General features: G+C 36.6%; 1 protein-coding gene across 50 annotated transcripts in view; it reads right to left on the bottom strand.

Moving 5' to 3' along the window:
- The window catches only part of USP25 (ubiquitin specific peptidase 25), a 153,066-nt gene that overhangs the window by 99,868 nt on the left and 27,801 nt on the right, over positions 1-25,397 (bottom strand). For 25 of the 50 annotated variants that reach the window (XR_014077593.1, XM_081572655.1, XM_081572657.1 and 22 more), the window contains one exon: positions 12,957-13,080. Coding sequence is in view for 38 of the 50 variants with exons in the window: in XM_081572618.1 (XP_081428744.1) it covers positions 12,957-13,080 (124 nt within the window). In the remaining 12 variants the exon portion in view is untranslated. Of the gene's footprint in view, positions 1-5,355; positions 5,708-12,956; positions 13,081-22,300; positions 22,385-25,397 lie in introns of those variants that run through there. The other 25 variants (XM_081572643.1, XM_081572651.1, XM_081572646.1 and 22 more) reach the window with 2 other exon arrangements.

The following is a 25,397-nucleotide window of genomic DNA, read 5'->3' as shown; positions in this document are numbered from 1 at the left end:
TGCTGGAAAACCCTAATCCCTACATATAAACTAATCATGCAGTTTGCCTACGCAAAACATGTGTTACTTACTATTCCAAATTATCACGAATAACAGCCAAATATCTTAACTCATTTTATGTTCACTACAAAAATCTCAGATAGTATGAGTTTTTTCAACTTTTTGGCTTCTTGAAAAAAATCTCATTCACGCTACACTATTTTTATCCTAAAGATTTTGCTCTATTAGATCACTGTCAAACTAATACAGCTATCTTCCTTAATTATGGAGGAGAAGCAGAATATTTTTCATCTCTAACTTTGTAATATGACCTTAGATATAGCACATTAGATTCCAAATCAGTATTACTTAAAATAACTTATATGAATATAGGATAGAGTTTTTCTTTGGGAATCAATTAAATCACATACTGGGGTGGGGGGGTGGGAGCAGAAAACATGATACATTAAAATGTAAAGGTCAAAGTAAACTCACATATTTAAATAGTTTACACTTTTAAGAGTGATCTAACATTAGCAGCAGTACTCTCTGCCCAACTATCAACTCTCACAAGGAACCTCAGCCCCTAGAGGCTTTTTCTCTTAAATTATATAACTATAAACAGTGCTAGAACTCCTTGGAAGGTATTTAGTTAGATGATTTGGGACTTATTAAGAATATCAGCGTTTATTTGGAACATACCACTCTAATCAAAAACGAGTTCTCAAGAACATAAAAGGGAGGTAAGTCAAAGAGCCAACTTGCAAGACTTTATACTATTCATTGCACAATTTAGCATGATACAAGAAAAATCAACTGTGCAAATTAAATGTGTACAAGATGACCATTTCGAAACAGAGAAGTTAACACATAGTATACAAAAAGGTAAATATAACACCAAAGTCTGTTTTACATATTTAATCATTTATTGACTTTTATAAGCGGGAGCAATGTTCATTGGAAAACTCTGTTCCTTTTGTTACATATGTATATCTAGAAGTATAAATTAATGAATCTTATTTCTACATTGGTAATCAAAAATGAAAAAACTAAAACAAGCAATGGGTTCTGGGAAAAGTAGCAAATATATTACAAACAGGAAGGAGTGCCGGTGGTCATTTATTAGTTGGCAAGAGAGTTCCAGAAAAACATCTATTTCTGCTTTATTGACTATGCCAAAGCCTTTGACTGTGTGGATCACAATAAACTGTGGAAAATTCTGCAAGAGATGGGAATACCAGACCATCTGACCCGACTCTTGAGAAACCTGTATGCAGGTCAGGAAGCAACAGTTAGATTTGGACATGGAACAACAGACTGGTTCCAAATAGGAAAAGGAGTACGTCAAGGCTGTATATTGTCACCCTGCTTATTTAACTTATATGCAGAGTACATCATGAGAAACGCTGGACTGGAAGAAACACAAGCTGGAATCAAGATTGCTGGGAGAAATATCAATAACCTCAGATATGCAGATGACACCACCCTTATGGCAGAAAGTGAAGAAGAACTACAGAGCCTCTTGATGAAAGTGAAAGAGGAGAGTGAAAAAGTTGGCTTAAAGCTCAACATTCAGAAAACTAAGATCATGGCATCTGGTCCCATCACTTCATGGGAAATAGATCGGGAAACAGTGGAAACAGTGCCAGACTTTAGTTTTTTGGGCTCCAAAATCACTGCTGATGGTGACTGCAGCCATGTAATTAAAAGACGCTTACTCCTTGGAAGGAAGGTATGGCCAACCTAGATAGCATATTTAAAAGCAGAGACGTTACTTTGACAACAAAAGTCCATCTAGTCAAGGCTATGGTTTTTCCAGTGGTCATGTATGGATGTGAGAGTTGAATGGTGAAGAAAGCTGAGCACCGAAGAATTGATGCTTTTGAAGTGTGGTGTTGGAGAAGACTCTTGAGAGTCCCTTGCACTGCAAGGAGATCCAATCGATCCATCCTAAAGGAGATCAATCCTGGGTGTTCATTGGAAGGACTGATGTTGAAGCTGAAACTCCAATACTTTGGCCACCTGATGTGAAAAGCCAACTCAGTGGAGAAGACCCTGATGCTAGGAAAGACTGAAGGTAAGAGGAGAAAGGGAAGGCAGAGGATGAGATGGTTGGATGGCATCACCAACTCAATGAACATGAGTTTGAGCAGATTCTGGGAGATGGTGAAGGACAGGGAAGCCTGGTGTGCTGCAGTCCACTGGGTTGCGAAGAGTCAGACATGACTGAGCGACTAAACAACAAGCACCACAACCTCCAGGGGATCTTCCAGACCCAAGGATCGAATTCATGTCTCTTGTGTCTCCAGCATTAGCAGGTGGGTTCTTTACCACTAGTGCTACCTGGGAAGCCCTATAATTTTCCTTAACCATGTGGTAATATGGTAGAATTACTGTACCTAAAAATGGTGGATGAAAGAATGCCATGACTTTGTGATCTCCTTGATTTAGAACTTATAATATATTCAGGTTTGTAATCATTAGGGACTTACAACATTTTCCAGTAAGTTTCCTCCTATGTCTGCCCCCTGGCTTTTAGAAGACCTTATAAACACATTTATTACACTGCACAAAATTCTGAACCAACCAGTCTCTCCTATCAGCATCAGAGGATAGAAACGGATTTGTTTCATCCCTAGGGCATACTTGGTTAAAAAAATTGGAGTTAAACAAGTGTTTGAAATATAATGATAGATACCATATGTTGCTATCTCTTTGTTATTATCATTATTACTGTCATTTGGCAAAAGCCCAACATCTAGCCCAAATATGAGCCCTCCAGTCCCAAGTTCTTGTCCTTTTCGAGAGTCTGGTTCTGGCATTATGAATATAAATTTTATATAAACCAAGTCCTCATAAGGGTTCCTTCCTGGCCTCACCAAAGTAAAGCCAATGATTCTACCTAGACTTTGAGAGACAGTGACAGAGAGAATAAAAAACAACACTGCAAATCTGAGAGCTCAGAAATAGCTTATAATAAAATGTAGCATACTGAGAAAGTGAAACTGAAGTCACTCAGTCGTGTCTAACTCTTTGTGACCTCATGGACAGTAGCCTACCAGGCTTCTCTGTCCATGGGATTTTCCAGGCAAGAGTACTGGAGAGGGCTGCCATTTCCTTCTCCAAGGTTGCCTTCTCCAAAAGCTGCCTTCCTACTGAGAAAGGCAACCCCCAAAACCAACCCCAACTAGAACCACCTTACGTTCCCAACACTAGTCACGATCATGACATTCACAATAGAAAAAGAGGACAATAAATTTTTGCTGTCTCTTTTCCTTCCACACACTATATTGAAGGAATCTTTAAAGCACTTCAGTTCAGTTCAGTTCAGTTGCTCAGTCGTGTCCAACTCTTTGCAACCCCATGAATCGCAGCACACCAGCCCTCCCTGTCCATCACCAGCTCCCGGAGTCTACCCAAACCCATGTCCATCGAGTCAGTAATGCCATCCAGCCATCACATCCTCTGTCGTCCCCTTCTCCTCCTGCCCCCAATCCTTCCCAGCATCAGAGTCTTTTCAAATAAGTCAACTCTTCACATGAGGTGGCCAAAGTACTGGAGTTTCAGCTTCAACATCAGTCCTTCCAATGAATACCAAGGACTGATCTCCCCTAGGATGGACTGGTTGGATCTTCTTGCAGTCCAAGGGACTCTCAAGAGTCTTCGCCAACACCACACTTCAAAAGCATCAATTCTTCGCTGCTCAGCTTTCTTCATCGTCCAACTCTCATATCCATACACGACCACTGGAAAAACCATAGCTTTGACTAGACAGACCTTTGTTGGCAAAGTAATGTCTCTGCTTTTTAATATGCTTTCTAGGTTGGTCATAACTTTCCTTCCAAGGAGTAAGCATCTTTTAATTTCATGGCTGCAATCACCATCAGCAGTGATTTTGGAGCCCAGAAAAATAAAGTCTGAAACTGTTTCCACTGTTTCCCGATCTATTTCCCATGAAGTGATGGGACCAGAAGCCATGATCTTAGTTTTCTGAATGTTGAGCTTTAAGCCAACTTTTTCACTCTCCTCTTTCACTTTCATCAAGAGGCTCTTTAGTTCTTTTTCACTTTCTGCCATAAGGGTGGTGTCATCTGCATATTTGAGGTTATTTATATTTCTCCCAGTAATCTTGATTCCACCTTTTGTTTCTTCCAGCCCAGCATGTCTCATGATGTAATTTACATATAAGTTAAATAAGCAGGGTGACAATATACAGCCTTGACGTACTCCTTTTCCTGTTTGGAACCAGTCTGTTGTTCCATGTCCAGTTGGAACTCTTGCTTCCTGACTTGCATACAGGTTTCTCAAGAGACAGGTCAGATGGTCTGGTATTCCCATCTCTTTCAAAATTTTCCACAGTTTGTTGTGATCCACACAGTCAAAGGATTGGCACAGTCAATAAAGCAGAGGTAGATGTTTTTCTGGAACTCTCTTGCTTTTTTTGATGATCCAGCAGATGTTGGCAATTTGATCTCTGCCTTTTCTAAAACCAGCTTGAACATCTGGAAGTTCATGGTTCACTATTGCAGAAGCCTGGCTTGGAGAATTTTGAGCATTACTTTACTAGCGTGTGAGATGAGTGCAATTGTGCGGTAGTTTGAGCATTCTTTGGCATTGCCTTTCCTTGGAATTAGAATGAAAACTGACCTTTTCCAGTCCTGTGGCCACTGCTGAGTTTTCCAAATTTGCTGGCCTATTGAATGCAGCACTTTCACAGCATCATCTTTTAGGATTTGAAATAGCTCAACTGGAATTCCATCACCTCCACTAGCTTTGTTCGTAGTGATGCTTTCTAAGGCCCACTTGACTTCACATTCCAGGATGTCTGGCTCTAGGTGAGTGATCACACCATCGTGATTATCTGGGTCGTGAAGATCTTATTTGTACAGTTCTTCTGTGTATTCTTCCCACGTTTTCTTAATATCTCTTGCTTCTGTTAGGTTCATACCATTTCTGTCCTTTATCGGGCCCATCTTTGCATGAAATGTTCCCTTGGTATCTCTAATTTTCTTGAAGACATCTCTAGTCTTTCCCAATCTGTTGTTTTCCTCTATTTCTTTGCATTGATCGCTGAGGAAGGCTCTGTTATCGCTCCTTGCTATTCTTTGGAACTCTGCATTCAGATGGGAATATCTTTCCTTTTCTCCTTTGCTTTTCGCTTCTCTTATTTTCACAGCTATTTGTAAGGCCTCCTCAGACAGCCATTTTGCTTTTTTGCATTTCTTTTCCATGGGGATGGTCTTAATCCCTGTCTTCTGTACAATGTCACGAACCTCTGTCCATAGTTCATCAGGCACTCTGTCTATCAGATCTAATCCCTTAAATCTATTTGTCACTTCCACTGTATAATCATAAGGGATTTGATTTAGGTCATACCTGAATGGTCTAGTGGTTTTCCCTACTTTCTTCAATTTAAGTCTGAATTTGGCAATAAGGAGTTCATGACCTGAGCCACAGTCCGCTCCCAGTCTTGTTTTTGCTGACTATATAGAGCTTCTCCATCTTTGGCTGCAAAGAATATAATCAATCTGATTTCAGTGTTGACCATCTGGTGATGTCCATGTGTAGAGTATTCTCTTGTGTTGTTGGAAGAGGGTGTTTGCTATGACCAGTGCGTTCTCTTGGCAAAACTCTATTAGCCTTTGCCCTGCTTCATTCTGTACTCCAAGGACAAATTTGCCTGTTACTCCAGGTGTTTTCTGACTTCCTACTTTTGCATTCCAGTCCCCTGTAAGGAAAAGGACATCTTTTTTGGGTGTTAGTTCTAAAAGGTCTTGTAGGTCTTCATAGAACCATTCAACTTCAGCTTCTTCAGCGTTACTGGTCAGGGCATAGACTTGGATTACCGTGATATTGAATGGTTTGCCTTGGAAACGAACAGAGATCATTACTTATAGTAAATGTTCCCATTCCTAGTACTGATTTTGAGGGCTTTTTTGTGTATTTTTATTTAAATCGCAGTATAGAAAACATTCCACTTTGATCATTCAAATCCATTTTGAGCAAGCAACATACTGGGAAATTTGCATGTCATTTAAGTACTATATACATCAACTGGAAAAAAAAAAAGAAAGAAGGTAGAAGGGAGGGATAGAGGGTGGAAGAATCATCTACATTTCCTTTAAAAAAAAAAACAAACATGGTATTTTGACTGGGATCACACTAAATCAGTAAGTCAATTTAAGGAGAACTAATCAGTTTTACAATCTTAAATCTTTCAATTTGTAAAATACAATATATTTCCAATTATTTCCATATTCATTAATATGTCTCAGTGTTATTTAATAATTTTCTTCTTAAAAGTTTTTGCACATTTCTTTTTTATTCCTGGTCTTTAATAGTTTTATGTGTTATAAATGGTAGCTTCAAAATTTTTCTCCTTATCATTCTTTATTATACAAAAAAATATAAATTTTTGTATATTATCAATTAACATAGCTAAATACATTTTTTCCTGGTAAAAGTATTTTATTGAGAGGTGATTTTATATAAGATACAGGAAACTTAAATGTACAGTCCAGTGAAATTTTTACCAATGAATACACCTATGTAACCACCACCCAGACCAAGATAAAGAAAATTTCTATCATTCCCAAAAATTCTCGCATGCCCTTTTTCCAACAAATAGTGTCCTCTCTAGTTCTCAGATAATCAGCATTCTGATCACTTCTACCACCATAAATTAGTTATGCCTGTCCTTAAATATCACGTAAATAGAATCATACAGCAGTTATTCTTTTGCGTCAAGTCTCTTTCACTCAACATGTTGCTTTGGGGATTCTTCCACATTTTTTAAAAACATCTGGAAAATGTTTTCCATTACATTGCTTTGTATTCCACTGTGTGAATGTACCACTACTGTTAACTATTCTGCTCTTACAAATATTTGGTTGTTTACAGTTTTTAATTATGATCAATAAAGGCACTATGCGCTCCTTTCTCAAGGGTCGAGACCTAGGAGTGGAAACATGGACTATGCTAAGTCCAAGGATAATACATGTTGAAATACACTAGAAATTTTCAGTTTTCCAAAGTGGTTATATCATTATACATTCTTACCAACAATATATGACACTTCCAATTGCTTTACATACTTAGCAATATTTTGGTATGTCAGTCTTTCTAATTTTAGCCATTGTGTTGGCTGTATAGTGATGGCTGTTCTCCAATGAGGAGACTCACCAAGCTTGCACCAGAGATTACCACTACTGCTGTAACCTATCATCATATCCCACAGGGTAACTAGTCCACAATCATCTACTGAAAACCAGTCAAAGAACTCTGTGTTTCTGACACAGAAACTGCATGTTGGATATGTAACTCTTCCAAAAGCAGGTCTGTTTCTCCAGTGGTAAGCAAGCTCTTGCCCACTCCTCACAGACTGACTACACTGGCCCTTTGATCACCTTCCAGTCTGCATTCTGACCCTTCTCAGGACTATCACTGGTCCCTCATGGTTCAGTTCAGTTCAGTTCAGTCGCTCAGTCATGTACAGCTCTTTGCGACCCCATGAACTGCAGCACGCCAGGCTTCCCTGTCCATCACCAACTCCCGGAGTCCACCCAAACCCATGTCCATTGAGTTGGTGATGCCATCCAACCATCTCATCCTCTGTCGTCCCCTTCTTCTCCTGCCCTCAATCTTTCCCAGCATTAGGGTCTTTTTCAATGAGTCAGCTCTTTGCATCAGGTGGCCAAAGTATTGGAGTTTCAGCTTTAAAATCAGTCCTTCCAATGAACATTCAGGACTGATTTCCTTTAGGATGGACTGGCCAGATCTCCCTGCAGTCCAAGGGACTGTCAAGAGTCTTCTCCAACACCACAGTTCAAAAGCATCCATTCTTCGGTGCTCAGCTTTCTTCACAGTCCAACTCTCACATCCATACATGACCACTGTTGGTGACACTTTTTTTTGAGTTACAGTTTTGCTCTCCCAGTCTGACTGTTCATCTCATGCCATACTCTTGCAGCCCTTGAAACTAATGTTTCATATTTTCCATTTTTTCAACTTATAATCTGACAATGGTATACCTTTTATTATAAAAGCCACTCAAAAAAGGAATGATAGTCAAAGAATTGGATGGACCTTCTATGCTCTCTACCATCCATGGACATCTGGTATTGCTGAGCCTTAAAATTATCCTTACAAATTCACTTCAAAGGATTTGTAATTGCCCCCCTCACCTACTCCTGTTCCAAACATCTTTTTAAGGCATTCAACCTTATAACTGCTTCCTAAGTATTGATCAAGACGAAAAAGAGTGAGAGCTACAGAAATCAATAACTTTTAGGTTATAGGTTTTTAAAATTCAGAACCCTGCCCCAACCATTCCTGCACATGTTGCTTTTTTCTTTCCCTAATGAAAACTCTAGGCTGCCCTGGTTGGTAAACCCTCAAAGTGGCTCCCAAACTTAATTTCAATTCAGACACCTAGAATTCTCTGTTGGACTGAATGATCTTAAGAGTGTAAAAACAATGATTACTTGGATGAGCACACTGCTCATCCAGTTCCTCTACAGTGGCCCATGCAAGCCAAGGCGGGAGGTACGAAGAGGATGCATGTGCGTGCGTGCTAAGTCACTCAGTCATGTCTGACTCTTTGAGACCCCAAGGACTGTAGCCCGCCAGGCGGCTCTGTCCATGGGATTCCCAGGAAAGAATACTAGAGTGGGTTGCCATGCCCTTCTCCACGGGATCTGACCAACCCAGGGAATGAACTCACATTTCTTACGTCTCCTGCATTGGCAGGAGAATTCCTTACCACTTGTGCCACCTGGGAAGCCCCCACGTAAGCCAAAGTGGGAGGTACAAAGGGTCCATGTAAATTTTACAAAAATGTTATTGTTTCTCTTATATCAGCCTGTCTGGGTGAAACCTCAGGTACAAGTAGGAAATTATTGGGGAAAAAAAGGCAAAATTAGAACTACTGGAAAGGGACACACCGATTTTGTAGCAGTGGAGGCACTGCAACCACCCCCCATCTGTGAGTATGAGATATCGTAGATCCATGAACATGAGAAACACTAATAATTCTTTGTCTTTCAGAAACGACTTTAGAGCCCTAATGAAAAAGAAAAACACTCTGGTGAGGCTACCCCATACCACAGAATTCTGGCAGTTATTTTCTTTCCAATCATTGAAAATCCTTTTTCATTATTTTCATGTGTCTTATTGCCATGTAAACTTGCATAATTTATCACTTTCACTGTCACTATTTTTAAGACAATTCTACCTTTTTTCTAAGAAATTTTAAGATTTTCTCAGTCTTCAGTGTTCTGGAGTATCACTATAATGAATTTAAGTGTGAGTTTCTTTTAATTTTTCTAATGGAATTTGTAGACTCATGAAATTATGTTATCTTTTCACTTCTAAAAAATTTCTCTGATGATCTCTTTAAATTCTGCCTCTGACCCACTCCTTCCTCTCCTTCTGTAACATCAATTAACGTATGTTTGACCTATTCATTTTATTTGCCATGTCATTCAACCTTTCTCCATATTTTTTATCTTTTTAGCTATCTTTTACATGTTGGGTAATTTCTTCTCATATAGCTTACAGACTAGTAACACATTCTTTAGCTATTTCTAATCTATTAAACTTGTGTTGTTTTTTCCTCCTTTTTTTACTTAATAATTCTTATTTTCATTTCTAGAAGATATTTTCACAGTTCTTTTTCAAGTAGAGATTTACTGAATTACTAAAGTGACACAAATTTCTACTGCACAACCATGGTACAACTTCTCAAGGGCAAATCTCATCACTTCCAACAACACTCCTCAAGCCAAGAGAACTATCTTTGCAGTATTATAGGTGTTTTGGAGAGAGGATACTTCTGATTTATCCTTATGGTGAATGACATCCACTGACATAACCACTTTACGAGGGGAATGATTTTCTATTAAAGCTTCCCACCTACCTACAGACAATGGCCTTTGACTTCCTTTTCCCACATTCAACAGAGATATCAAAACTGAAGCTCAAGTTTATATGCACAAGCAAATTTCATCATGTCAAAAAGTGAATTTCAGCATTTCACACTTATTTCCTTGAGTACATTCTCTCACTTTGATTTAATTTTACTACAGCCCTTACTATATGAACAACCCTAGAATACTTTCAAAAGATCTTAAAAATATTTTATATTCAACAGAAACAACACATTTTGGTTCCTTACACTAGAAAATTTGTTTTAGTCTACCATATTTCCTGACACACCTGAAGGCATGCTGTTTGTAACAATCTTAACTAGAACCTAGCCCTACTTTCTACTCAACTTACTCAAAGTCATTTCATGAAGCAATCATTTTCACAACAAATATGCCTAGCATAAGCTAGCCACATGCAATTTACTAACAAATTTCAGCTATCCATACTCTACTTGTTCTCTGTCTGAACAGTAATAAATACATCCAATCCTGACATTAAAAAGTAATTATATTAAGAAGTACACTTTTAAAATGTTCAACTTAAGAAATTTTACCATGAAATTTATGGGTGCTGAAACAGGACTCTATAATGTAAAAAGACAGGTTTTAGCATATCTAGTTATACACAGTGACATAGTATTCTAAATGTGTGAATCCATATTAAAGTATATATACTGAAATACAATCATAGTCAAACGACTCTGGGATTTTATTTAGTAAGATTTTGTCATCAAATAGTTAAATTCACTTTTAAAAATATATATTTAAATATATTTTACCCTTTGAATTTAGAGCCTTGAGTCCTAATAAAACTCCCTGGAATACTGTAGTTGTCAAATGTCTAACTAGAATCCTCATCTTCCCTTATTTCTAATACAATGTGATTTATAAATATGCTTCTTTGCTGCATGTTGCATTTAACATTTTTTGTTACCTGATGTTATAAAACCTACACATATCAAGAAAAAAATTACACTGTGCAACAGTAAATACTCCTACTTTAACAGAGTATAATTTTATGTAAAATTTTGTCATATAACACTATACCAAGTCTCTGTAATGTTATCTACAATAAAAATACTTACAAAATATTTACTATTTAAGAGTATGTTAAAATTAAAAGATCAAGAATAAGAAAGAACATTACCTTAAAGAGATTTTTTCCATTTAGACAAAAATTAATATCTTAAAAAATATATAACATATAGTGAACGTAATAAAGATTAGGAATAATATAACTCCTTCACTTTCAATTATTTTTACCTAATTATTATATGCTATTTTAATTACAAAACGTAAGATATAAAACTACTGATACTCAGTATATAATCCTCCAGCCTTGTTTCTATTTATGCAGTAATGTAAATCAGTATATACAAAATTATATATGTACTTTAAAAACTATTTGTATCACAGTATATGAGCATGCTAAGTCGCTTCAGTGATGTCTGACTCCTTGAAACCCCACGGACTGCAGCCTGCCAGACTCTCTGTGCATGGGATTCTCCAGGCAACAATATTGGAGTGGGTTGCCATGCTCTCAGCTAGGGAATCTTCCCGACCCAGGGATTGAACTCAAGTCTCTTATGTCTCCTGCATTGGCAGGCGGGTTCTTTACCACCAGTGCCACCTGGGAAGTCATATATTACATTTAATATCTCTTTTTCACATAATAGATCCTCATTCCCCTTAAATATGAATTTCAACTGATGTATTTCATGTTTAAAATATTTCTTACAAAGCTTAAGTATTATCAAATTTTATAGTTATTCAAGACAATTGTATCAATTCCAATTCGTGTTTATAAGACAAAACCTAACTTTATAATTTCTCCAAATCCTTCAAAAAATCAGCCTAAATAAAATGACTGAAAATAAATATGCACTTTTGGTTTTCATTTAAAATTACTGGCATTAAATGATATCAGCTACAGTTAAAGAAGAATATGAATTTTAATTAATTCTTACCATCTTAAAATCTTACAAAAGTTTCCGAAGTAACATTTAGAGACATTAAAAGGTATTACTATGAAAAATTATGTGCCTTTGCTAATAAACATAGCATTTTGAGACATCTCCTATCATATAGTAATCTCAGATTACTTAGAAATACTCTATTAAATACTGTGTCAAGGGAAATTATCTGAGAAAGTGGTACATTCTGCTACCAAACAACTCTGTTAACAGGGAAAAGAACACTGGAGAAATAAGACTCATCTTAGCTGCATACCTTTGGAAAATCATTTAACCTCTTCAAAGATAAACTTCTTCCACAGTAAGATTAAATTGCCCCTGGCTCCAAAGAGTTGTGTAGACAACTATAGTTTGTTATAATTTAAAGCTTTTTTTTTTTTTAAACCAAACTTATTTAATCCTTTGGTGGATCAAACTGTTTTGAACTAAACAGCTTTGGTAATTAAATCAAAAGATGCATTCTATCACACTTCTTGAAATCTTGTTCATTTCTTCAAAAAAAAAAACAAAAACCTATGAATATACTATCATATTAAAGATGAGAAGCAGGCAAACTATGGCTCATGGGCAAAATCCAGCTGGCTGTCTTATGTTTTTGTAAATCAAGATTTACTGGAACACAACTGTACTCATTAAATTATGTATTATCAGTGGCTGCTTTTACACTATAACACTAGAGTTGAGTAACTGCAACAGAAACCAGATGGCCGACAAAGCCTAAAATATTTACAACTGGCATGTTACAGATAAAGTCAGCTGATCCCTGCTATAAATGACTATAAGTTGTATTGGACAATGGATCCAAAAGGAGTTAGGGAAGAAAAAAAAAATCAAGTAATATTAAAATATATGCTTAAATTTAATGCCTCAAAATGCCACTCCAAAACTAAATCTAAGATTCAAATGCAATTAGATCTAAAATATGAACATTCTGATTACATATACTATAACAACAATACTGAAGTTTACTAATAGTTTATTTAGAATAGTAAAGTATATCTTTGTGCCTCTTCAAGTTAAAGTTAATTATTATTTCTATTATAAATAATACTTATATCTATAGAAATTGCATTTTTACCTGCTAATGGCTTGCTCCTCATCAGTTATTCCAGTCTCCCTGAATGCCCTGTTTGATTCCGCCAAACTCAAGGCAATTGCTCTCTGAAGATCATCTTTATCATCTCCAGTAAGATCAATCACATCTGAAAAGCAAAACTATGTTTCTCAAAATTAAGTCAAACAAAATGAAAGGTAATTCCTAATGGAGATTTTATACCCAATATACCCTTTCAAATCAAACCCAGCACCAACTTAATTCTGTACAGGCACCTCTCCAAAGAGAATGCAAACACATTTTAAATTGATTATACTTTGAAATTTAATGTTCTTCCCTATAAAATTAACAGCATAAATATTTTTCATTAGAGAAGACTCAGTACTATGAAGTCTCTGATTAAAAGCTAATAAGCAGAAAGATTGCTAAAAAACAGGTTCTGTAATAACAAAAATTGAAAGCAATGATTAAACATTTATATTTATGTTTTCCGAAGTTAACCCACCTATACACATGTTACAGTTAGTCCATACAACCTAGACATTTATCAAAGTATAATAATTAAATGAGCTCTCAAAGTTATGTTCCAGAAACTAATTGACCATGTTGTTGTTTAGTCACTAAGTCATATTCAATTCTTTTGCAACCATAAGGACCGTGGCCTACCAGGCTCCACTGTCCACAGGATTTCAGGTAAAAATACTGGAGTCAGTTGCCATGACCTCCTCCAGGGGATCTTCCTGATCCAAGGATCGAACCCAGGTCTCCTGCATTGCAGGTGGACTCTACTGCTGAGCCAGCAGGGAAGCCCAATTGACCATATATACTTATACACACTTTTAAAGTCTAAAAGAATGTATGAAGCTGTTAACAATGGCTAATTTTGAGAAGGAGGATTAGGGGGAAAAGAAAGTATAAGGATCTCTTGCTTTCTATTTTCTGTTCTATGCTTTTCGTTTAAGTATAAAAAGAAGTTTTCATTTCACGAAAAGAAAATATACACTACTAAATGAAATGTTTTCTTCAGTGAGAATAAAATAGTCTTGATGCTGTAAGTATTCTTTCTCAAAAGAATAAAGTCTACAACTATTACCACATTCAGAAAAACTGCATTGTAATCCAATTTCCCAACATATATTGATCTATTTCCTTAACCCAAAAGAGATCAATTATATCTCTATTAACATTTAAACAATGGCAGACCATAACATGTTGCTAAGTAGGGGATTACAAAATAATAGGATGAGAAAGAGAAAGAAATATAGCTGTTACTACCTTATCTTTGCATCACTGGGATTATACTGGTTAGTATTTTGGACAAGTTTTATGTTCATTTTGTTTATTTGTATTTGAAACATGTTAAAATTATTTTTTTCCTTTGTAATCCGAATATTACAAGAATGAAACAAGAAAAAGGAGTAAAGAGTGGGGACATAAGGTGTCTGCATTCTACCATCTGAAAGTGAAGTGAAAGTCCCTCAGTCGTGTTTGACTCTTTGCGACCCCATGGACTAAACGATCCATGGAATCCTTCAGGCCAGAATACTGGAGTGGGTAGCCTTTCCCTTCCCCAGGGGATCTTCCCAACCCAGAGATCAAACCCAGGTCTCCTGCATTGCAGGCAGATTCTTTACCAGTTGAGCCACAAGGGAAGCCCAAGAGTACTGAAGCAGGTAGCCTATCCCTTCTCCAGTGGATCTTCTTGACCCAGGAATCGAACTAGGGTCTCCTGCTTTGCATGCAGATTCTTTACCAACTGAGCTATCAGGAAAGCCCAAAGTGAAAGTGAAAGTCGCTCAGTCGTGTCCGACTCTTTGTGACCTTATGGACTATACAGTCCACAGAATTCTCCAGGCCAGAATACTGGAGTGGGTAGCCCTTCCCTACTCCAGGGGATCTTCCCAACCTAGGGATCGAACCCAGGTCTCCAGCATTGCAGGCAGGTCTAAAAAAATTCAATCAAGTAAAATGTGGAACAGAGTTACAGAACAACTGCAATGATACACCTGTCAGCAGGCCAAAGGATTCATACGTCTGGTTTACAAGTCCACCAAACCATAGCTGTAGATGGATGGTGTCACTGGTGTGTGTCATCACTGGGTCCAGCTGAAATATTGATTAAAGAAGCTAGAACTCGAGAGGCATGAAATAGCCTCATAAAAATGAGATCATGGTCATTAAAAATGACTAAAACTTGGGTGACTAAAAAGAGAATGATAAAGTAAAGAAAATAACTTTTTATGTCATTTGAAAATCACAAAGAAGCAAACAGGTTTGGAGGACTTGATCAATTAGCCCCTCAGACTCCACTGTCTCATCTTCCTAATGTGCTTTCTTCAACGACAGAAGCCGAACAGATTAAAACAAACCAACCTATTTTCCTGATTCACTTGTAGTTATGGTTTTGGATAAAATTTAGGTTCCACCAATCGGATATACTAGCATGAGATGTGAAAGGCAGCTATGAAGAGGAAGGCACTCTCCTGCTGCTTTTGGCTGTGTTTTTTTCCAGCATGACTGAACAGATGTGAGCTGCTCCACAGCAGCAATCCAGTTTCCAGCTTCAGGATGGCAAGAGAGACAGTAGAAGTAGTAACCAGACTCTGTGCTCCAGTGTCCAGGCACAGCTTAGTGGCAGTTAGCTAATCCTGGCTGGCTCTCCCTGGGCAACAGCTATAGAGCTATGTTCTCAACTGTCCCACAGGCAATCTCCTGATTCACTATCTCCCGGACTGTGGCAGATGGAGTAGCTTCGTTGGCTGGCCAGTCCTGCAAGAATCTGGGAGTCATTTCAGAAAGCTGAGCTAGAGATCCTTCCTCCAGTGCTCCCACCGATTTTTTTTTAACAATCTAGTCCCCTGTATTAAATTTCTTCTTTGAAACTATCTAAAGTGTTTACTGTTTCATGACTGACAAGTAAACTAAGCTGGCTAGAGCAGAAACTCACTTGGAAATAGCAACAAGTTATATTTCGAGCTTTTCTTAATTCGGCAATCGTAACGCGAGAAACACAAAAGCAAAAAGTAAGGCAAGATGCTTTTAACCCTATTTCATAAACAAAATAACTGAAGTTGTGAGAAATGAAATCTAGTATTAGAAAGGTAGACAGGCTTCAAATTTAAGTCCTCAAATTATTAAATCCAGTGGTCTCCCCTCCATACTAGCAGTACCCAAGGGTAATCCATGGAATCTTGGGGATCCCCAGTGACTCTATAAGAGAAGGGGTTCCTTAAGTAAAAAATGCTCTCATAAAAAATGTTATGATGTTATCTGTCTTTCCTATTATGGTCACATTTACAGTGATTATGCAAAACAACAGTGCATTAAACCATTGTGTCTTAGCACAAATCAAGGTAGTAGCATCAAGTTATATAAGAATTCATTATATTACAACTATACACACTAATAATTCAAAAAAACAAGCCAATCTCTCTTAAATCCTTAATAAGAGAAAACTAATTTTATGAAATCTCAAACATTGTTTTACATAGTCTTTTACTTCTATGTGAAAAAATTGGACATATGCAAAGTATGCTATTGCTGAAGAAAAAAACACTAGTGCATTGCTTGAGCTGCAAGTTGAACTGAATGCATTTTCTTCATGGAGCACCATTTTTACTTGATATTACAACTGATAAACTACAAACTGTGATTATTCAGACATCAGTATTTGACAGATATTTTCTCAAAAAAAAAAAGGGGGGGAGCCTGTCACTTGAAAAACAAATGAGAGTATTTGCTGCCAATGGTAACTATGGAATTGTCAAGCAGAAGTTGCAACTTCAGAAAACTTGTTTCTATCACTATGAAAGTGATATCTTCCCAGTACTTCAAAGCCTTTTCTGGTGAAATCAAGTGATATTAACAATTTCTATTTGTTTTATAATGTAAATGTTCTTCCAACATTTGGAAGGAAATCTTTTCCAAATTACCAATGCACTGTGTTACTAAATCATGCATGGATTAACAAGTCAATTCAAAGAGCAAGGTAAGATCCTAGGAGCATCTTTTGTTCTAATACTTGGTCTCTGACCCAGTTCCTGACAAAGAGCTCCTATATCACTTGGCATTACCTAGGTGACAGGAGCATCTTTTGTTCTAAAGAGATGACTCTTGGTGGGCTGCAGACTGGTTCAGGATGGGCCGGAAAGACTAAGTCATGATGAGAAGCTTGCAACTTGGAGCCCCATGTCTCATCCTCTAGGGAGATACATATGCGGGAGATTAAGTTAACAAACAATCAAGCCTACCTGATGAAAGTGCCATAAAAATTCCCAAAGTACAAGGTCTGGAGAGCTTCCAGGTTGATGAACATATCCATATGCTGGGAGGGTGGTACATTTCAACTCCACAAGGCAGAAACTTCTGGCTTGGGACTTTTCCAGACTGTGTCTATACCCCTCTCTATCTGGCTGTTCATCCTTTATCATAGCCTTTAATATAATAAACTAACAAAAATGTGTTTCCCTGAGTCGTGAGCCATTATAGCAAATTATCAAACTTGAGGGGGGGGTCACGAGAACTCCCAATTTGAAGCCAGGTCAAACAGAACATAGGTAACCAAGGGACCCACTACTTGTGACTGGTGTCTAAGGTAGGAGTTTTGTGGGACTGAGAATTTAGCCTGTGGCGTCTGATGCTAACTCCAGGTAAATGGTGTCAGAATTGTAGAACGCCCAGCTGATGTCATAGAACTGGTCATATATAGGGGGAAAAAAACCTCACATATCTGGTATCAGAGGAATTAAGTGTGAGCAGAGGAAGAAAAAAGTAATTACAGTCTTTGATGCTAGGAAGACTGGCTGATCAGACTATCGGTCCTTAAGTAAAATGCTGAGATTTGTTCCTTTAAGCAATGGAGAAGATTTAGTATAGTTTCATTTTAATTACAATAATTTTCTCCATGATGTTCATACAGCTTCTTTCCATAGGTTATTTTAGAACTAAACAGCCATACAGCAAAACTAAATTATATCCTACACACATATCAAGTACATATGATTTTAAGAACAGATATTAAGAAAGTAAAATGTTATTTTAATAATGATTGATCCTAAATTTCATCTCTTCCTAGAGTTTAGTAGAATGATTTCTGTAAAATATGTAATCAGCTATCAATTTCACAATGAAAAATAATCCTCTATGAATTTCTTATGTGCTTATTCAAAAAGGAACAGAACAAGCTTTCAGTTCAGTTCAGTCGCTCAGTCATGTCTGGCTCTTTGCGACTCCATGGGCTGCAGCACTCCAGGCATTCCTGTCCATCATCAACTCCCGGAGTCTATGCAAACTCATGTCCATTGAGTCGGTGATGCCATCCAACCATCTTAGCCTCTGTTGTCCCCTTCTCCTCCTGCCCTCAATCCTTCCCAGCATTAGTGTCTTTTCAAATGAGACAGCTCTTCGCATTGGGTGGCGAAAGTATTGTAGTTTCAGCTTCAACATCAGTCCTTCCAATGAACACCCAGGACTGATCTCCTTTAGGATGGACTGGTTGGATCTCCTTGCAGTCCAAGTGACTCTCAAGAGTCTTCTCCAACACCACACTTCAAAAGCATCAATTCTTCAGCACTCAGCCTTCCTTATAGTCCAACTCTCACATCCATACATGACCACTGGAAAAACCATAGCCTTGACTAGATGGACCTTTGTTGACAAAGTAATGTCTTTGCGTTTTAATATACTGTCTAGGTTGGTCATAACTTTCCTTCCAAGGAGTAAGTGTCTTTTAATTTCATGGCTGCAGTCACCATCTGCAGTGATTTTGGAGCCCAGAAAAATAAAGTCAGCCATTGTTTCCACTGTTTCCCCATCTATTTGCCATGAAGTGATGGGACCAGATGCCATGATCTTAGTTTGCCGAATGCTGAGATTTAAGCCAACATTTTCACTCTCCTCTTTCACTTTCATCAAGAGGCTCTTTAGTTCTTCTTCACTTTCTGCCATAAGGGTGGTGTCATCTGCATGTCTGAGGTTATTGATATTTCTCCCAGCAATCTTGATTCCAGCTTGTGCTTCCTCCAGCCCAGCGTTTCTCATGATGTACTCTGCATATAAATTAAATAATCAGGGTGACAATATACAGCATTGACATACTCCTTTTCCTATTTGGAACCAGTCTGTTGTCCATGTCCATTTCTAACTGTTGCTTCCTAACCTGCATACAGGTTTCTCAAGAGGCAGGTCAGGTGTTCTGGTATTCCCATCTCTTTCAGAATTTTCCACAGTTTATTGTGATCCACACAGTCAAAGGCTTTGGCACAGTCAATAAAGCAAAGGTAGAGTTTTTCTGGAACTCTCTTGCTTTTTCGATGATCCAGCAGATGTTGGCAACTTGATCTTTGGTTCCTCTGCCTTTTCTAAAACCAGCTTGAACATCTGGAAGTTCACGGTTCAGTATTGCAGAAGCCTGGCTTGGAGAAATTTGAATATTAGTTTACTAGCGTGTGAGATGAGTGCAATTGTGCGGTAGTTTGAGCATTCTTTGGCATTGCCTTTCCTTGGGATTGGAATGAAAACAGACCTTTTCCAGTCCTGTGGCCACTGCTGAGTTTTCCAAATTTGCTGGCCTATTGAGTGCAGCACTTTCACAGCATTACCTTTTAGGATTTGAAATAGCTCAACAAGCTTTAGTAGTAAACAATTTCTAATTGGCAAAAGTCAATTACAACAAATTTAGCCTTTGCAAAAAACTCCATCAATGCCAAGGGACAACCCTGGTAAAACACTAAGCTTTCTTTCAACCAATCCTCCCTTCAGTATTAGAATAAATGCGAACGGAATTCAAGGGCATGGCATGTTAGTGTCAGCTGAGTAACACTGTAGACAAGTCATAGTACAAAAACCTATGAACAGTACTCTCCAACATTTCAAGATTGCCCAAAATAAAACATTTTTTTCCTATAAAGTCAGAAATATATATATCAAAACATAAAATTCAACTTAATCAATCCTTCTAAAAACTTACACACCAACTACCAAACATTTCTCTGCTAACTCTGAAATACAGAAAGCCATCAAGTTAACAATAAATTAGACTTCAAATGTATACATCATTTATTATACATAATTCATTTTCTCATGAAAATGGTACATAAAATGACATGAGGAGTCCAAGTTAGTTCAGAAGAGCCAATTTAGCCCATAATCTAATTGAACTACAATGTATTTAAGACTGTAGTTACATCTACAATGTAAGATTTTGATTTAGGTGGGAAGAAAGTTCTTTCATTATCTTCCTCACCTACATAAGGCGAACCCTAGGGGAAATGTTTTCTTTTCTTTTTTTTTTTTTTAATAAGCCAAGCTTATACTTACCATCAGCAAAGATTTCTAGGCAGAGGAGTGATATGAATAGAAAGAACTGTTCGGGAAGTTAAGAATTAAAAGTGCTGAATAAGCGTTTGAGAAGAGTTGTAGTTAAGAATATGTACCAGGGCAGAAAAACTGAGGGAAAAAGTAGGCACATAAAAACTGACAGAGAAACACTGAAGGGGAAAGCATGCACATAAAAACTGACAGAACTGCCAACTACATGGTGGTTCTGGGAGATGAGGAAAAGCTGGAGGGGGGAAAAAAATCACTGAGCCACCAAAAGGAAGGGGAAAAAAGCAAAGATGAAGAAAGAGATCCTAAGCAGGTGAATGGAAATGAGGAAAAGACCATTCTCAGCCTCACTCTGTTTCAACCACGGTTGCTATCCTCACCATTCGCCTCCTGAGCCAAAAACACTCCTGCCTCAAGGCCCCAGCCTGGGCCACACTTCCCTCAGATATCCTGGAGGTTCAGCCCCTCACTTCCTCAGGCATCTGTATAAATGAGACATTTCCCATCCAACCGTCCATCTAAAATACCACACCCTGTGTCCGAACTACAAACCCATCCCTGTCACCCTCTGTCCTTCTGCCCCGCTCTGTTCTTCTTCATAAACTTACTACCACCAGACATTTTTTATTTATTATTTACCATCAGTCTTCCCCCTATGTTAATGCAGACACTTCTTGATATTTTTAATGGTCTAAAAGAGTACTTGATTTGTATTAGGAAATCAATAAATATCTGTTAAGCAAATAAAGGTTAATATCTAGACTGGAATAGAAATAAAAATTAATGAGTGATCTTCATAGTGGCACTAGTTAGAATACTTGAGAATATATACTTCATCCATGGAAAACTTTTTCCAGATAAAGGACAAATAGCATAATAAGGTGTCATGTTAAAAGAATACTTAAAAGCAAGAAGACATAATAGAAATTGTGCTGCTCACTGCACTCTCCCATTCTTTTCCAACCTTATCGTTGCTAAACTGAGATTCTCCGAAACAGTGATGTCCAATAAAACTTCCTGTGATGATGGAAATGTAATATTATCCACACAGCCCAATACAATAGCCACTAGTTAACATGTTGATGACTACTGCCCATTTTAAATGTATCTATGGCAACAGAAAAACTGAGCTTCAGGATTATTTAAATTGATGTTAAATTTAAGTTGCCACATGTAACTACTGGCAACTGTATTAACAACTCAGTTCTAAATGGTCTTGCTCTGTTTTTAATAGTTGCTGCTAAATTTATAACAGCAGCACTGTTAAGTAAGAAAAGGGAAAATAAAGGAGCCATATCCTGAGTTTGTCATCTATTTCATCATGCTTTCTGACTTGGAAAAAATTAAAAATTATCATTCTTTATTAGTCAACAAAAAGTGCAAATGCCATAGCTATCATTTTGTCCTGAAATAACAGAAAATAAAGTTATACAAGCAATTCTACAGTGTATGTCTAAAACAGAATGTATGCCTAACTGCATCTAATTAGCTACAAGTTATTTGCATACCACTGTAGCATCTCATTTTTAGGCTTAATTGCCTTTTGGTGAATCAGGCATTATGCATTAGACATCTCTACAGAAAGAGATTTAACTTGTATTTCACTTCTTTCTTTCTGAAGTTGCTTATTTAACACATCTAGTGAATGGGAAAAATTATCAGTGTTCAATTAGAAAATCCTAAACTTCTCAACATAAGTGATTTAACCTCAGCAGGGATGAGAGCACTAGACTGGAACCTGTTTATCCTTTTTGCTTTAAATCTAAAAAAAAAAAAAAAAAAGAATTTTAGACTAGTCAAGCAATATAACCAAGACTAGAGTTCCAGGACAGAACTTCAACATGTTTCTCACTTTCCGTGCAATTCTTACCAAATAATTCAAGTTCTTCTGTAAAAAGAAATACAGCAACTTTTTAAAAAAAATATAATGCTTCTAAATTTGTGAAGGGTCTACCACTTAACACTCACTCCAGTGTGTTATACTAATTTCTCTAAAACTTAAGTCAATATGTGGCATTATTTTCTGTGTTAAAATTACCTACCCAAATCCCTCTTATCTTTTGATCCATACTTTGATTGCTCAATTGTAGCACATCTTGTTCTGGTGGGCATATACTGTTTTTTTCCTGTTTTAAAAAAGTTCAAAAGAATTTAATGATCAAGAAAGAAAGAATATTACTATTTGATTTCAAATTGGGCAAAAGTCTTGTATGGTCATGTCTATGACAGAGTTTGCCATGACACAAAAACTTCACACAATCTCTTCTCTGATTATTAAATACACCTATGATATCTCAGTATCTTGCACTATTTCCTAGTCCTCTTTGCATTTTTAATTGCAAAATTTCTAACACAATCATTTTACTTCTCATTTAAGCTGGAGGCAGGAGGCACTCACTTGACAATTCACAATATCCAGTCTACACAGGGGATAAAAGTAATTTTAAAATATGCCTCAACTATATGCTAACAGTACTACAAAAAAGTTTTTTGTTTTTTTTCCCCCAGAAACCTGTAGTATTTATTTACAGCTTGGAATGTTACCAAAACAATACTTCTTAATTCCTTATTATGCAGAGTACAAGCTTTCCTTGAAATGTTTCCTTTTTCTCTCAAAAATGAAAAGTAAAAATACACTGAGGCCAATAATCACCCTACCAACTACTGAAAATGTAATTACTTCTTCAATATTAAAGTTCACAAACGTTGTGTTCACAAATATGTGTTCTCCTTTCAAATGACATAATTTATTTTCTTTTCTGATGTACTTGGGTATATGAAAATTTCCCTACAACCCCAAATGTGACTTCTATGGAATATTAATTTGAAAGCTAAATTTTTTCTAGTCATCAAAAAAACACGTGTTTAGCTCTTCTAAAAAAGACCCTTAGTTACAAGTTTTATTCTAGTTTATAACAACAAGGAACCATTATGTATTTAGCATTAGAGACTTTTATTTCAAAACATAAATGTTTTGTCAGCACTACAACCAATAAATGACAAAAAGTTAGCAAGGTTTGTTTACACCTTAGCCCTGTTTATAACCGATTTTACACTTAAAAAAAAAAAAAAGAGAAGAAATTGAAAAAACAAAAACCCTTGCCATTATTTGAAAGAATTAAGTTCAAGTATGGTCAATTTTCAAGTAACAAGGCATGTCACATAAAATTGAGAAAATGTTCAAAAAGAGTTTTTATCTAGAAAAATCCCTTGAAAATTTCCTCACACTCTGATGACTCCAACACTCCACACTCCTTTAGCACTTACACTTTTATTCAAGAAGAGGTCTGCATTTAAATATGTATATATTCATTAACATTTATTTTCTATCCTTCCCACATTTAACCGCTCCTTCCAAAAATTAAAAATAAACAAGAGATTTCATTTTTCCTCAGCAATTATAGCATAGTAATTTAAAGAATCTGCTGAATACATGACATTTACTTACTTTCTCAGTTTTAAACCATGTAATACTATTATGACATGACTAAATTTAAATGCTAAATCAAGACTATTTGCTAAAGGCAGTCGTACTTAAAAATTTTTTAAAGATGCAATTTGTTAAATGGAAAAAAATTATTTTTACCTCATAAGCTATATTTTCCCACTTTGATACTAATACTATTATAGTACAATCATCTCACTATATTTTTAAGTTTTTTTCTCAATAACCTCAAACCAATTTTATAAATATACAAGTTATTCAATTATTAAATATGAGTTAGCATTCTGGTTAGAAGGATAGCTCAGTTTATCAAGAAAGAAATTAAAACAATAAGCAATTTGTTCAGTAAGATAATCAATGAGATGAAGTCAGAAACTCCATCTCTCTACCAATTCTTTCAAGGGAAATATAAAAGTACTTAGTGCATACTTTTCAAGAGCTACACATATACACACACACAAAAAATTTTTTATTCAATTAACAAATGGGACATACACTTTCTGAAATCATGTTGCTTTCTCCCTAAGAGTACCTATTCAAATCTTTCATTTTGTCCATAACATTTTCACTACTCCTTGTCAAAAGTCTTGAACAGGTGTTAACATGCGGCTTAAAGAATATTTTCTAATTTTCACACAACAAATAAGGTTTCTTTTTTATGACAGTTTATAATCCTAATTCTTCCTTGCGTATGTTGTCTCATGTCACAAAGTCTACCATCTATATTAAGAGTTCACAGCTATCATTCTAAAATCTTTCCATCCTTTCAACTAGAACACTGAACCATGTCTACTCAACTTCCTGTTTCTTTCACTTTAACCAGCTGTCTTCTGTCAAAATCTTTTTTGCTTTTTCTACCTAACTTCATTTGCCTCCCAAGTCTCAGAACCTTAAAAGATATGAAACGTTATTCTCACATATTAATTCCTTCTCTATTTATACCACTATCTGTTTCCTAATTTCTTGTAACAAGTTTCTCAATCTTGTTCAAGAGAACTTTCATTGGTTTCAAAATAGCTTTTTTACACATATTATCAAAAATAACTCAACAAGCACTTCTTTGAGAAACCATGACATCCTAGTATAATGGTGGAACTATAGACACTCTATTGCCCTGTTAAGTTTATAGTTTGGTAACCAAGAAAGGCACAGCAAATAATTTCAAAATAACACAGTACTCATTAAGACAGAAGTACACTCTGGGTGTTAAGAGAAGCACTCAGTTTAACATAGAAGCTAGAAAAAATACTCTCAAGCCAGCAGTTCCTGAGCAATGTCTTAGAGCCCCAGCAGAAATCAGACTGGTGGTGAAGGCTAGAGGGGATTCCAGACAGAAGTAACAAGTGTAACGATAGGAGAAATTAAATAGCATTGTGTCAGTGAGGACTTCCAAGCTATTTTCCATTATTACAGTGTAAAGTGACAAGAGGAAAACAGTGGAAAATGAAGTTAGAGATGTAGGTAGGGGCCAAAACAGTTTGTCTTGAACTTACACACAGCAATTGAGTCTGTCTTATACAAAGCTTCTGCCATCACCTATTATCTGTGTGAGACAGGAGTATCCCAGCTTTGGAGACACAAGACCATTTGTGGAGCAAAAATACTAAGATTACCTTGAAATTCTGAGATTAAAATATTCTATCAACAACATTAAACAGTATTTAATGCCAATCAGTAGCTACAGAAATCTATAT

This window comes from Giraffa tippelskirchi, chromosome 2, assembly GCF_054371585.1.
Source record: "Giraffa tippelskirchi isolate mGirTip1 chromosome 2, T2T-mGirTip1v1.2.pri, whole genome shotgun sequence".
NCBI classification, from domain to species: Eukaryota; Metazoa; Chordata; class Mammalia; order Artiodactyla; family Giraffidae; genus Giraffa; species Giraffa tippelskirchi.
Note: the sequence above shows the minus strand (reverse complement) of the source record. Positions and strands in the feature narration are given on the sequence as shown.